Source organism: Ursus arctos, unplaced genomic scaffold, assembly GCF_023065955.2.
Source record: "Ursus arctos isolate Adak ecotype North America unplaced genomic scaffold, UrsArc2.0 scaffold_18, whole genome shotgun sequence".
In the NCBI taxonomy this organism is placed as follows: Eukaryota; Metazoa; Chordata; class Mammalia; order Carnivora; family Ursidae; genus Ursus; species Ursus arctos.
This window is the reverse complement of record NW_026622852.1, coordinates 11,094,871-11,109,422: the sequence shown is the minus strand read 5'-3', so window position 1 is coordinate 11,109,422 and position 14,552 is coordinate 11,094,871. Positions and strand designations below refer to the sequence as shown.

The 14,552-nt window shown below is 39.4% G+C and overlaps 1 protein-coding gene across 29 annotated transcripts in view; it reads left to right on the top strand.

Annotated features, from left to right (window-relative positions):
* The window catches only part of BNC2 (basonuclin zinc finger protein 2), a 415,729-nt gene that overhangs the window by 67,538 nt on the left and 333,639 nt on the right, over positions 1-14,552 (top strand). For 5 of the 29 annotated variants that reach the window (XM_044386908.3, XM_044386914.3, XM_044386904.3 and 2 more), the window contains exon 1: positions 8,380-13,954. The exons of 15 other annotated variants lie outside the window; for them this stretch is intronic. In XM_044386908.3, coding sequence (XP_044242843.1) covers positions 13,820-13,954 — 135 coding nt within the window. In that variant the 5' untranslated portion in view covers positions 8,380-13,819. Of the gene's footprint in view, positions 8,339-8,378; positions 13,955-14,552 lie in introns of those variants that run through there. 9 more of the 29 variants (XM_044386911.3, XM_048223388.2, XM_044386909.3 and 6 more) reach the window with 6 other exon arrangements.

Below are 14,552 nucleotides of genomic sequence, written 5' to 3'. Positions count from 1 at the left end.
TGAAGTTGTTTTTGCAAGGGTATATGTTTGTGGGGAGATCATTACAATAGTTTTTGGGTTTCTTTCATCTAGTCAGGTCTCAGACCTCTGTTATATTGAATATCATGTTTTCTACCAGGGAAGGATGAGAAAACATTAGCAAAGACGGGATTTTTGGCAATTATTTTTCCCTTCTGGTCCTAAAAACATGATACGTACAGCTGCCTGATAGAATAGCTTCTTTTTTTTATGTATCAGAAGGAGGAGAAAGAGAACTACCTTAGAAACATGTTTAAAGCACATGATGAAAATGAAAGTTTTTTTTTTTTTTTAAACCTCTTAGAATCTATTTTCTTTGTGCCAGGTACCAGATGTTGATGTTGGCAGTGCTTAAGAGGGTCACAGGGCATTTAAAATCACTAGGCTGTGGGGAATAAAATTCCAGGTCTGTCGTGCTGAAGATTATTTAAAACTTGTGTTTACCTAGTGGTAACTAGTACAAAAGTACGTGTTCTATTTGAGCTCTTTTTAAATAGGTACCTTAGAAATACATGATCAATGAAATTGCTACAAAATAGATTTATGTTCCAATGGCTGTTCTTAGCCTTATCAAGCTCACTGGTTCCATTTGAGTCTCCATTTCTCGATGTGAAAAGCAGATTGCTTTCAACTTTGTTAGGCATGAATGGCCTTACGTTTGAGCTATTTGTTTCATGTTAGAGGACACGGTTGTATACACGTGCAGAAAAGGCTTCTATACTACATTTAGATGATATTTCTTTTGTATTCTCCAGAAGTGGAATTTTGAGAAGGAAACAGGACTTTATGCCCCTCTCCACATAGTTTCTTCTTTGGGTGAGCCGAAGTTCCTTTTCTCACTGATAAGATCGTACAGGAGGAATAAGTTTTTCTGGACCTTCTTAGGGTCCTTGACCGGGTCTGAAAATTAAACTGACAAAGACAGCCTAACAGGAGAAAAGTTACAAATTTATTTAATGTAAGTTTTATGTGATATGGAGACTTTCGTAAGAAGGGAGGACCCAGAGAAACAGACATGAATATTTTATGCTAGGTTTGATGAGGAGTATACAGTTGTGGAGGAAGATGATAGGGTAGGAGAATGAGGTAATTATAGTAAACCAGAAGAAACTTAGCAAGGCCTGTTAGGATTCTTCTCTGCATCCCTTTGTCTTTGGAGATAGGCACCTTTCCTCTTGGTATAGGGAAGGCACCTTGCATGTGAAGGTTTTTGGCCTTCCCTTCCAGGGAAGAAGGGCCAGGGGAAGGTCAGGGTGACCTTCCGCTTATGCCATTTACTTAAATTCCTTCAGCTTTAGATATTCAATATGCCAGCCTACTTTTTTGGGGGGGTAGTACATCCTGAACCCAGCTAGGATAATACAGTTAATAATTGCTATGCAAAAAAAAAAAGGGGGGGGGTTAGAAAATAAAGTTTGGAAAAATAAACCAGGTTTTCACAAGAGTACCTATTTATGCTCATTGTAGATTATTATTTCTTCTGGTTTGGTGGGTGTAACACTGGGAGGTATTAGATTGTGACCTTACTGAGCTTTTCCAAAGGATGTTTAAGTATTTTTTGCTGTAGTTGTATCATTAGCATTTTATTCAAGAAATTTGAATTTATTTATAAATGCTATAGAATTAAATTTTTCTAAGTTACATTTTCCTGTTCTTGTCTGAAGAAACTAGTTTCTTTTTCTGTAGAAAAGGAAATATTTTAATAGTCTAGCAGTCGGGAAAAAAATTGGAAGGAATTAGGCCAGTATGTCAGCAGTTGTTGCCTCTGAGTACTGGGATTATGACTAATTTCTGTTTTGTTTTTTTTAAGATTTATTTATTTTAGAGAGAGAGAGGGAGCATGGGTGGGAGGGGCAGAGGGAGAGGAAGAGAGAATCCAAAGCTGACTCTGGCTGAGCATGGAGCCCCATACTGGGCTCAATCTTACGACCCTGAGATCACGATCTGAGCCAAAACCAAGAGTCAGGTGCTTAATTGACTGTGCCACTCAGGCACCCCTAATTTCTGTTTCTTTATGTTTTTCTACACTTTCAAGATTTTCTATAGCTAGAATATATTGCATAAACCAGAAAAAAGGAAAATATATATGTGTATTTTAGCAGATTTTGATATTCCTAAGGAGCTAAACATTGCCTGTTCTAATTGCAGAACCTGGAGCCTTGGTTCTAGGCAATAAAAAACAAAGCCCTGTTGATGTTTATATAGCTTTCAGAGCTATCTGCTGTTTGACTGGTAGTACATATATTCACAGACAACCTTCTCATGGGGTTTGCTGTTGCCAAAGGAAGCAATTGTGTTTAGGACTTAAATGGCAGAAAGGGCTCACCATTGTCATTATTGCCACATGGTTCTTTACCTTCTACTTCCCATGTGTGTGTATTCTGTGGACACTGGTTTATTATATTTGTAATGCCCATTTGGTGTATTTGTGCAGTGGAAATGGATTCACAAGACAGTGGGAGGAATCGTGGGATAATGTCACCATTTCCTCTATCATATTTATATAGTTTAGTGGACAGTGCAAAATGAATACCTGCCTACAGAATGGATGCACTTAAGATTCCTTTATGATTCATAAAGTCCTTAGCTTAGTTTTGAGTGTTACTTCCAGTTGGGGGAATTTCTTTAGACCATAACATGCTACAGTTATTTGAAAAAATTGCGTAGAAGATTGGCGTTTGAACCTAGAAGATTGCTTTGTTACTTTTTAAGTGTGACCTTGGGGTTAGTACTTTTAACCTCTGAACTTTGTTGTCCTCATCTGTAAAATGGGGATAGTAATAATGCCTTCCATTAGAAGCCATTAGGGGACATGAAAGTCTTTTGTAAATCCATATACGTTTCATTTATTGACTAAGCTACTGTTGGCAAACTACCCAAATTTGAATGGAGGTGATTTGGATCACATCCCTGAGTTCACAGCCTAGAGCCAAATTGCATTTGTCCATTCTGCTTAGAAGAGGGGAGGTCAAAGATGTATGGTTTTAATCTTATTTTTGTCAGAGGCTATGCCTACTCTAACCCCCATAGCTTCCATTAAAATATTCAAAAATAATTCATTTTCTTTTCCTAATTACTTGGCAGAAATTTAGAATTGAAAGAAACTAGTAACAACCAATCTTTCCTTCATACTTCCAGATCAATGAAAGGGATTCTTGGGTTCTGGAGACCAAAGAAAAAATCAGCAGGAATGCTCAGGGTGAATTGATGGATTGCAGAGCCAGGCTGGTAATTACTTTCATTGAGCTAAAACATTAACTTAATACATGGAAGCAGAGTAGATGAAAATCAGGATTTGGATCTCTTCCCCCAGAGCCCCAGTGGATAGCCCACACTATCTTTCTGGAGGCAGTCTTCTCTTTGGTGGGATAGTTCTCCTTTCTTTCCTGGGACTTGACGTGGATTTTCATGCCCCACCCTGGTAGACCTTTAGTTTTGGTTGTCCTGGGCAACTGTTGATAAATATATATATATTTTTTTAGGTCAGCCAGCTTTCACAATGTCAGGAATCCCCAGTTTCTCTAGAGTTTTCAGCTGGATACCAGATATTGACAGATTACGCTCATATTGGGGTTCAAATTTCTAGAATTATGAAGCTTTAGCTTTTGGACTTCTGTGGCCAAGGAGGTTTCATTTTTATTTTTTTTAAAGATTTATTTGAGAGAGGAAGAGAGAGAGCAGGAGCAGGAGGGACAGAGGGAGAGGAAGAGAGATTGTCAAGCAGACTCCGCACTGAGTGAGGACCCCAATGCAGGGCTTGATCTCAGGACTGTGAGATCATGACCTGAGCTGAAACTAAGAGTCAGATGTTTAACCGACTGCACTACCCAGGTGCCTCTGGGAGGTGTCACTTTTAAAGCTAACATGTGTTGATAGTTCATAACTTCCTAGTGTGCTATGCTATGAAAGATCGTGAGCCCATAATGAGATTTAGTGACATGATTATTTAGTGATATGTGTTTGCCCCGAAGGGGCACATATATATTTTCAAGTGATAGTCAAATCCATAGCACATGAGAGCTCATTTAATCTACAGTGCTGTCAGCCCCAGTCCTATTATACAGCAGAGAATTGTATATCTAGAGAGAAGAAACTATTTGCAGGTTATTAGAGCCAAGAAAGGATTTGAACTCAAGTTTTCTGGGTTCAAGTTGCTTGTTACTTTATGGGGATAAGAAAAGTAGCTACCTTATGGGATTTAGAAAGAATTAAATCCAAAAAATCTATATTAGAAGTTAGGAACAGTGAGTGACATGGAATAAGACTTAAAAAATGAAAGCCATCATTACTGTCCTCTTCCTGTTTACTTTATATTATTGCTATCGTTACTACCACTGCTGTGCTTTATAAGGTAGTCAAACAGTTCTTTGGTGTGTGCCATGTTGTAGAAGCCCAGCTTTTGCTAATAAATGGAAGCAGGTACTCAATTTATCATGACCCTATTTAAAGAAAATTCCACAATGTTGGGTGCTTTTGATTTCCATACAGACCCATGAAAGACATTGGCAGAAGATAATTGATAATTTGCAATCCTAATTTTGAATTTTGTACATTTTGGGTGTATTAATGGATTGGTAATATTTCTAACCTACGAAGCTTTATCAAATGTGATTCTACTGAAGTACATCCTTTTAACAGCGGGGATTCTGTGGAATCATGATTCATGGCATGGCAGTCTTCCTATACTTGCTTGTTTCCTTAGATATCTACATGGAATATGTAATATTTCAAGTATTTAAGTTTCCTAATCTGTCAGTTGGAAGACTTTAGTTATGAAATATATTCTGATGTAATTATTTTTTTGGAAGATTTAATTTATTAGAGTGAGCACAAGCAGGGGGAGCAGTAGAGGGAGAGGGAGAAGCAGTCTCCCTGATGAGCAGGAAGCCCAACGTGGGGCTCGATCCCAGGAGCCCAGGATCATGACCTGAACCCAAGGCAGACTCTTAACCAGCTGAGCCACCAAGGTGCCCTCTGATGTAATTATTTAGAAGATCAGACTTTTGAGGAATTTCTAATGACATGGGAATATACTCACTATATATTAATTGAAAAGAAGTGAACACAAACTGTAAATAGTATGACCCTAACTTTGTGTCACATTAAAAGATCTATATAAAGAAGAAACGCTAGAAGGAAATGTACCAAATGACTAGTAGCGTTACCTATTCTCTGAGATTGATAACTATTTTTTAAAATGTACAAATTATTTTTTTACTTTCTTTGAATTACCTGCAACTCACTTCTTATACTTTATATGAATTATGTAAAAAGAAAGAAATTAAGTCAGTTGTGCCTTGGTGAGATAGTGATTGGTGAATGCCTCTTTGTGTTATACTAGGTCTAACTGATGTGTTTGCATTCGGTCTCAGACAGTGTAGTTTAGTAGAAGAGTGTGGGCCTTGGAGTCAGGTTGGTTTGGGTTTCCAGCCCAACGCCTTCACTTAAGAGCTTTGGGACGAGGCACATTGCCTCTCTGAGCCTTAGTTGTCATTAAACTAGGATGCCATCTCCTTTGCAGGGCTTCTTAATTCTGAAAGCAGCTTGCTCTGAGAGGTGCTCAGTAAATATTTGTTCCTTTTCTCCTCCCAAGCATTACTTTTAACCTCCCAACCCCCTACCCCAAATTCCACAAGGATCCAATTCAGGGAATAAAGGAGCTTGGAAAAAAGTTTTAGTGTCATACTAATATTTTTAGTGGTTTGCCTTTTCAATCATCTTTTTACTGTAAGTCTCACATCCTTGGGAACCAAACTCATGACAATCAGGAAGTGTCTTACTTCAAAGGATGAGAAAACTGAGCAAACCAAAATCATGACGTGCCCTCTGGAGCAGTGTGTGAGCTTGCCTCTGCTCTAGAATCGTCCTGGGAATGTGGAGTAACAGCATCACCATCCACCTCTCCCTGGCAGTGATGTGGAGGGTGTGGGGAGGACTCTGGGGCTGAGGTAGGGTTTATAATTGCAGGGCCGTCTGGCCTTCCCTGAGCATTCTTTTCCCTTCCAGGATTTCTGTAATTGTCATCATATGGCTCAGTCTCCCAAATGTTTCTGCTATTGCAATGACTTTTGGAGTGTGTGTGTGTGTGTGTGTGTTTCTTTTTTCTTTCTTTTCTTTTCTTTCTTTCTTTTTTTTTTAAAGCCAGAATTAGTTTGTGTCTGTTCTGTGGTATATAGATGCATGCAGACCATGCATTCAGGAATACAAAGAAACCAGTCAGATCATCTTCTCTTGAGCCTTCCCAATTTCTTTGCTGATTGTTTTCCACCTGCACTGCTTTAAAGGGGGAAAAAAAAAGTGAGGGAAGATGCAGGCAGTAGTCCTACTTTCAACTATAGTCAGCTGACCTTTTGGTCTCATTACTTTTGGGGACTTTTATAGAGCTTGCATCTTTTTTGGGTCTACTAAAGGCCTCAGGGAGGTTGAGAGTTGGTTAGTGGGTGAACCCTGTGAAGAATGATTCAAAGTCTTGGACCCTGCCTGGGCATGGAAGAGAAGGGGGCATGTGAGACAGACCCTGAATTTCATCTGATAAAATTTGAATGACAGAAATTACAACATTAGCCGGCAAAACAAGTATTAAGGTGGAAAGAACAACCCAAAAGCCCAGAGGATAAGAAGAGATGTGTTCCAGGGGGAGTATGTGATGCAGTTTAGTTTAAAAATGAGAAAAGTTTCGGGGCACCTGGCTGGCTCAGTAGGGCATGTGACTGTCGATCTCAGTGTCGTGAGTTCAAGCTCCCTATTGGGTATAGAGCCTACTTTAAGAAAAAGTGGGGGTGCCTGGCTGGCTCAGTAGGTGGAGCATGCAACTCTTGATCTCGAGGTTGTAATGAGCCCCACGTTCGGTGTAGATTACTTAAAAAATAAAATCTTAAAAAATATGAGAAAAGTTTCATAAATTTATATTCATACTTTGAGTAAGGGTCAGCCTAATGATTCCAATTTGAGAATGAATGCTGTCTGTAGAGATAGAGAAGGAATAGCCTGTGCCCTCAAAAGACTGTTGCATTTTGAGTTTTTCAAGGTAATTTGAATTTTCCTTCAACCTAAGTCTATAACTGAAAATCCAAATACAGGAATATCTTGCATGGGGATATTTTTTATCAGATAATCTCTTATAATTTGACCTTCACTGCTTTCCTAGGAAGGCAAAAATTGTCTAAAGGAAAAGACAGCTAATTAAAAAAAAAAATGGAGCGATTGACACATCTAGCCCCATATGTTTTCCCACCCCCTCATTCCCTAAGCAGAGACTGAGTAGAAAGGTGAGGTTGGATAGGATTGCTCAACTGGATCATATTGGGAAATGTAAAATTGGAAAGAACTGACACAGTTTCTTCTGATTCATGTTGGCTGAGAAATCGTGCTTTTTAAAAGCCACTTTGCTTTGCTGGCTCTTACTCATCTAACTAGGAAAATAGCATTGCATTCTGGTGCCCGTGTTGTCTAATGTTGGAGTGTTCTGTAAACTCACAGAGAATCAGATCTAGATAGTGATGTTAAGTGTTGACTTCTTGACATAAAACTGCCCTTTTACAGATGTCATATGAATCTTTAAGAACGATTGAGGTCAACACTGATGTCTATGCTAAGAACCATCCCACCTCTCTCTTTGCAAGTGTCTGGGGGTGGGGAGAGGGAAGAGGAAAGCCATTGATCTTAGCAGTAATAGGAGATAACTCATGATTTAATATAAGAAAAGTCAAGTCATGCTGTTTTTATTTACCTTGGCAGTGATTGGTCTAAGATTGGGCATGTGACTAAGTTCTGGCCAGTACTTTGTAAGAGGAAGTCTGCTGGGAGAGGGTAGTGAAAGTCTCCCGTTTGGAATGAAAGACAAATGATGGCTTGGAATTTGGCTGTGATGCTTCCCGAGGCAGCGGACAAACATGAGGATGGACACTAAGATAGGGAAGGCAGAGCTGGTGTCGTTGACATGCTCACTAGGTACTTGTTCTGTGAGAGAACTAGTTATTTAAGGTCCTAGCAACTGGATTTTCTGTTTCCTGGGGCCAACCTAATTTCTATCTAATAAAATGCTTGTTTGCTTTAATCATGTTCCTTTTATTATTTTCCTTTCAGATTTGTGAAGTAGTTCTTAAAATCTGTAAGTCACACAACCCACTATATAGCATTTAAAGTGTTTTCTGTTTCAGGACATAAAAGACAAATACTCTTTTTTGGTGGGATTGGAAACTAAACTGCCCCTTCCCAAAGCAGGTCCACCTCTGCCAGTGACGTCTTCTTGTTGACCATCTCGTTTCACCAGTGACGGAACCTTGGTGAAGGTGTGATGGGACAAACATGTTTGCGTTTGGTTTGTATTAATTTATTTTGTTTCTGTTCTTTGTAAATTGGGTATTCTTTTTGCTTAGCGACTTTTTTCTGCTGTGGGTTGTTAGAGAAAAAAGAGGTGTTGCGTATTGTCTAAAAATACATTGTATTGTTAGAGTAGTTATTCAGTTTTTATATTCCTTTGGGCTATAAGGTTTATTTGATGTCTGTCTTTGTCAACAGTCCTGTTGTTATACTTAAGCCCCCTCTTGCTGTATATTTTACCATTCAGTAAAGAGAACTCACTTTATTTCCTAAGATGAATTATAATTAGGACTGCTTGGTACTGAGACTCTTTCTCACTTAATACCCCTAATGAGATACAAATGTTCTAAATGTGTCCTTCTGAATGGATTATATTTTGAGAGGAATCTACTTATTTTAGTTAACTAATCCCTTTGCTTTCGTATCATACATCCTTATTAGGCTCTCATGTTTCTGTTCCATATGGAATTCCTTGTGAAACCAGACCTTAGCAAACAGTGTTATTAACTTTCAGGGTCAGCATTACTGAAAATGTCAATGAAATTTGTTGGTTCTACATATCTTGTTTTTATGGCACTCTCGCTTTTTTATACACTCATGATAAATATAATTCCTTTACTATTCTTGCAAAATGAATTTTGTTTCTTTGTTCTTTCTTGGTATTTAAGGCTTCTACTCACTTGCATAAAATAATTGAAGATACTTGAACTCCCCTGCCTACTTTTTGGCTCCTTTTATAATTCTGCTTAGCTCCTTAGCTCTCTGGACATTGTGCATCTTTGTTCTTTTGCCTGAAACGTGAAAATGTCCCAATAGAACTGGTTCCTATATTGAGTCATAGTGAATTAGGTTTGTCCAATTTCTAGGAGTCAGTGTTTTACTCTTTTCAGTGACTGTGTCCTTCTGTGGTCTAGAAAGCAGACAAGTTAGGGAAGAAGTTCTGAAGAACTTGAACTATAGAGTTACACTTTTTGAGTTCAAATACAGGCTCCACTGCTTACTATTTGCATGCCCTTGGACAAGTTATCTGACTTCTCAGTGAGTGCTTTAGTATTCTTCTGTAAAATGGAGCCTATAATGCTACTTATCTTGTAGGTTGTTACGAGACTTGTATGAGAAAATTTAATGAAAAGCTCTTATAATAGTGCTTGGTGCATACTAAGTGTACACTTGATGTGGTGGTATCTGGTTGAAGTTTTCAAAGTGTGCTTTCAAGTCTGTTTCTTCTTTAGAGTCTTCACAACTGCCATGTGAAGAAGGAACTGTTATTAAACTTAGGGGAAGTCATAGAGACTCAGTGTCAGTATATAACTTTTGTTACTAGTAACAGAGTTTGCATTATAATCTCTTTCCTCTAATTTGTTGTACTTGCCTTTGAATTGAGTTGTTAGGAAGTTGCCTTGATTTCGTGATGCTATAGCTAGAAGGTGTAGATGGGAAGGGCATAAATTCCTATTCCTTAAATCTGGCCCAGGGGTGAGCCCGTTCATTAATTCTAAAATTATTTATTTATTAAATATAAATAATTCTTTGTTTGCACGGTTCCCATATGCACAATTTTCAGTTATTACAGTTAATTAAGTAACATCAGTTTCCCAAAGGCACAGTTTAAATTTCACTTATATGTTAACTGTGAGTAATTTTATAAAGTCCAACTAGCACACCCTGTTATTTGGTCCTGAACAGACAGCAAAACATATAGCTATGTTGCTTCTTGTCTCATTATAACGTTTCATAAAAATGGTTAATGCAAAGGGATTGGCTGAAGAAGATCAATGTTGCAGCAAAGAAAAGTGATAACGCTGGAAATGAAATTTAAACCACTTGTAAAGAGAATTCTGGAAAAAATAGCTGACCATGGGAATGTCAACACTGTCACTGTTGTAGACATTCTGTACATGCAGCCAGAGGACTGAGCGAAGGGTAATTTATCACAAAGTAGGAAGGTGGTTGTGACTAAAAGAATGAAGGTCCAGCAGAGGAAAGGATACTGGCAAAAAAACTTTACGTTAAAGGAACTCCTCAGAGGGATACTGCAAGACAGTAAAACACAGGGGATAAAATGTTGGAGGCTAGTCTGAACTGAGGAGTATACCAGTTCACCAAGGTATCAAAAGATGCTCATTTGGTATTTTAAATTATACAGTGAGAAGACGGCATTATGAATGAATCTTGATTTTTTTAATAAAAGAAGAAAACACAAAGTTTTTAAATATTCAAAGTTTTGAATATTTAAGATTACAATATCTAAATAAATGCTTTTTCCATTTTCCTATCCATATATAACTGATACTTTTTAATGTTTTGACAAAAAATGTTAGAGGTTGTAGAAAGATCATGATTTTCCTATTGGTTATTAAGATTGCTTTGCGTGGTTTCAGTCTGTGGCTGTGCAGCAAGGGCTGCCTATATTTTTTGAGCCAAGGGGGCACTCTTAAAAGTGGTGGGGATACAATGATGCCTTATGAAATGTTTATTCCAGTATAGCTTTTGGAGTGTCTGCCATGTGCCGGGCTGCATACACACATGTGAATAAAAAGTAGTCCTTTTTCCCAAAGAATTCACATTTCAGTTGATTGGTGAAAGACCAGATTATTTTGTCACAACGTATGCCTATAATACATATACATTTCTTTGAATGCAGTGATAGGGAAATTTCAGGCATTATGAGAGCCTAGAGGAAGGGCATCTAGCTTATTAGCTTGGGAATTTGAGGGGTGGGAGAGACAGCGAGACAGCCTGGAGGACTTAGGAGTTAATAGAGAAAAGCTGTGTTAAAGAGCGAGCCAGTGGTGAGAAGCTTGTGCATGGAGAGTGCAGGACATTTGAAAAAGTTGATTTCTGCTGGAATGTGGAGGACAAGATGGGACAGATCAACAGTGCCATGGAACCTGTAGACAATGGAGGAGTCCTTGGTGTTTTCCCCAATTTTTTTTTATATTAAGGTAGAATTTATATAGAGTCAAATGGACCCATTTTAGTGTATAGTTTGATGTGTTTGTTATAAGGCCCATAACCACCAGCAGAACATTTATATCACCCCCTAAGTGCTCCTGAGTGACTAACCGCTCCTCCCACCCCCAGCCCTGGCAACCACTGATCTGTTTTCTGCCCCTATGCAGTTATGCCTTTTCCAGAATGTCCTATCAATGTGATTATATAGTATGTAAACTTTTAAATCTGATTTCCTTCTCTTAGAATAATACTGTTGAGATTCATCCATGTTATTGCATGTAAAAGCCTTTGGGTTATAAGCAGGAAATTTTTCTGAGATTTGATTGGGGGATGGATTTGAGAGGACCAAGAATAGAGGCAGTTACTCCAAGTTAGTGAGGTGCTAATGGAGGAGAGTTGCAAAGGTGGGGCTTGGTTTGAGAAGTGCGTGGGAGGTGGAGCTGGTCTCAGCTGAGGTTGGGAACACAGGAGTGACAACAGATGGGGAAGAGGAGACCCTGTATGTTGGATGGTTGAGTGTGTATGTTGAGGGTGTGAGTGTGGGATTACCTTGAGGTGAAGCCCAGAAGGAGGTGGGCATGTGAAGAAATTGATTTCCCTCCTTTATTATCCTCGGGTCTTTGCCAGAATCCAGGTTGCTTAAACATTGACCTTGCTCGATGAAAGGGTTCCCTTTTTTGTTCATCCTACCACATCATCAGGAAAAATTTGCTCCCAGGCCTTCCTTTGGCCTATTGCACTGTTGTTGAATAATCTCGTCATTTTTTAGAAGAATGTCTTCACCAAATAGTATCAGATAACTCTGTTTATCTGCATTTACCCCTTGTTTTCCGTAGATGACAGTATAAATGTTAATGTTTCTGGAGAAACTGTGGTCCTTGGAACTGGATATCAGAGTTCAGTAGTCATGAACCAGCCAAGGTCAGGGATTCTCTTTTGTTCTCTTTTCCACCAAAAGATGTTCTCTTGAACTATGTTTTGGTAGGGTACTACATTTGAACCTTATGGGCTGGAAGTAGTGATGAAGGAACACAGTATTATCTATATTTAAGGTGCAGCTGACCGACTCATTTTCTGTGCAAGCTCTGTTTCAGTGATGATCCTCAGGCTGCATCCAAGCTAATGGGAGAATTCTGTGTTTCATTAATGTCTACATCTGGCCTGGGAAGGGAAGCACCCTGGAAAGTCGTGGGCATTTATTTGCCCCACTGATGAAGAACTTTTCAGAAAGGTAATTTACCATACAAAGGCCTGTACTCGAAAAGTATTGCATACAAAATTGGCTCACGGCCGTAATTGCAACTAACACAACATTGCATGGTCAGGACAGCTCCATAAGGTAGATGATATTTTTTTTCCATCTCTTACGTGTGGGGAAACCGAAGTACAGAGAGGTCAGCTAACTTTCCCAGAGTCAGACAGCTAGTTCTGGTAGAGCTGGAATGCAAACCCAAGCTACGTGGCTCCAGCGTCCATACTCTTCTGTGTACACCATGCTGTCCTTAGAGTTCTAGAATGCTACCATGGGAAGGACTCACAGGAATTTTTTTCCCCCTCACTCTTCATTTTATAGTTAAGACCAATGAAGTCTAGAGAGGCTCTGATAACTCACTCAGGATCACAGAGAGATGGTGGAGGCAGAGCTGGTTACAGGGTCCTCACCACTCTTGCAAATTTTATACCTTTGTCTTGGTTGCTTGTCAGTTTTGTATCCATGAAGAATAACATTGAAGTAGGCAGACTGGCACAGTTGGTGTTTAATTCCATCCTTTTCCTTGGCCTCCGCTCTCCCTTGCCTGGGAATGTACTAATTGGCTCTCTTCCCGTCCCCTCTGTTACTTTATTATTCCCAAGGGAGCCTGGAATCACCATTACTGTTTTCGAGCCTGTCCTGTTTGATCATTGTCCGATCTTTGCTCTTTCCAGTCTCATTGCAGTAGTAGTTGGGGAGGGGAGAAGCTGTCCAACCAGCCGGGTGAGAGTTGAGTGTGGGGATGGGAGAGGGGGAGGGGACTCTTACAGGATAGAGATTATTACACTGCAGATCAAAGACCTTCCCTTGAGGGTGCTGCCCTTTGTGATTTTGCTCTTCCTGCTTCACCCATACCTACCAGAGTTTACCCCTCCACATTTGGGGCAGGGCATCTCCCCCTCTGCAGTTGGAATTCAGAGCTAGAAAGACAGTGCCAATGAATTTGCTTGCCCCAAGCACTTATTCACGTGGAACAGGGCATCTGGGATAGAAAAGGGAGCCATTGCCTTAACATTTTACATTTCATATTTGTTTTAATTTTATTTTGAGGAGCCACGTTTAGGGGAACAAATTAATTTTCTTTAACACTTGTTAATCTTTCTTTTACAAAAAGTCCCTCATGTAAGCTTATTCAAATAGAGACTGATGTTTTTCTTCTGTTTCCTCCTTTTTCCCTCCCTTCCTTCCTTCCTCCCTTGTATAGTAGGTCTTTGTATGTAAAAATTTAACTCCTGATCTCGTCTCTTCCACCCAGAATGAAGTCGAATATTAATGCATTATGGTCACCATTCTCCAGTGGCTTACTCTTTCTCCACAATCTCTAGAATTAAAAATGTCCTTCTCAATTTCAACTCAAAATACCTGAAAAGACTCCATGTTTACTTAAGAGAAAGCAAATTTCCCCAGGTAAGTTCCCATATGTTTTCTGTAAAAACTGGCACACACTTCCTTTGTATTTTACCCCTGTCCAATGAGATCGTTATAAGAGTAATCAGCCAGTCTAAGCCACTCATCTCTTTTCGCCTGCATTTTCTTGGGCAATCTTAACTCTTTTGGTGCTGTGCAGGAAAGTTTGCCTCTTCCGATTACACAGAAGTGCCAGATTCCTGAGATTGCAGCCTTCCATTCAGTTTCCTCAGATGGCCATTGAGCCCTAGGGTTGTTCTTCTGCATAGAGGCGAGTTTCCCTTCAAGGCCCTGGGAAGGGCTCCAGCAAATGTGTTCACATGGTCATTTCTTTTTGTGAAGTTTACATGTATTTTTGTCTGCTTTCTCTTAAAGAGGGTCTTCGAAAGCATGTAAGCTTTAGGTCTTACTTAACCTGAATCTGCTCTTGAGTAGTTCCCTTCAAGAAATACGGAGCAAGAGCTCTATCACTTTAATTAGTCACCTGATCAGGTTACCTTCTCTGTGGCCTTCCAGTTCTTTTAATTCTTCTAATTCTGGTCTCTGAAAATGGGGAACAGCTGTTCATCCACAGTGTCCATCAGGAGGTAAAAGCCTC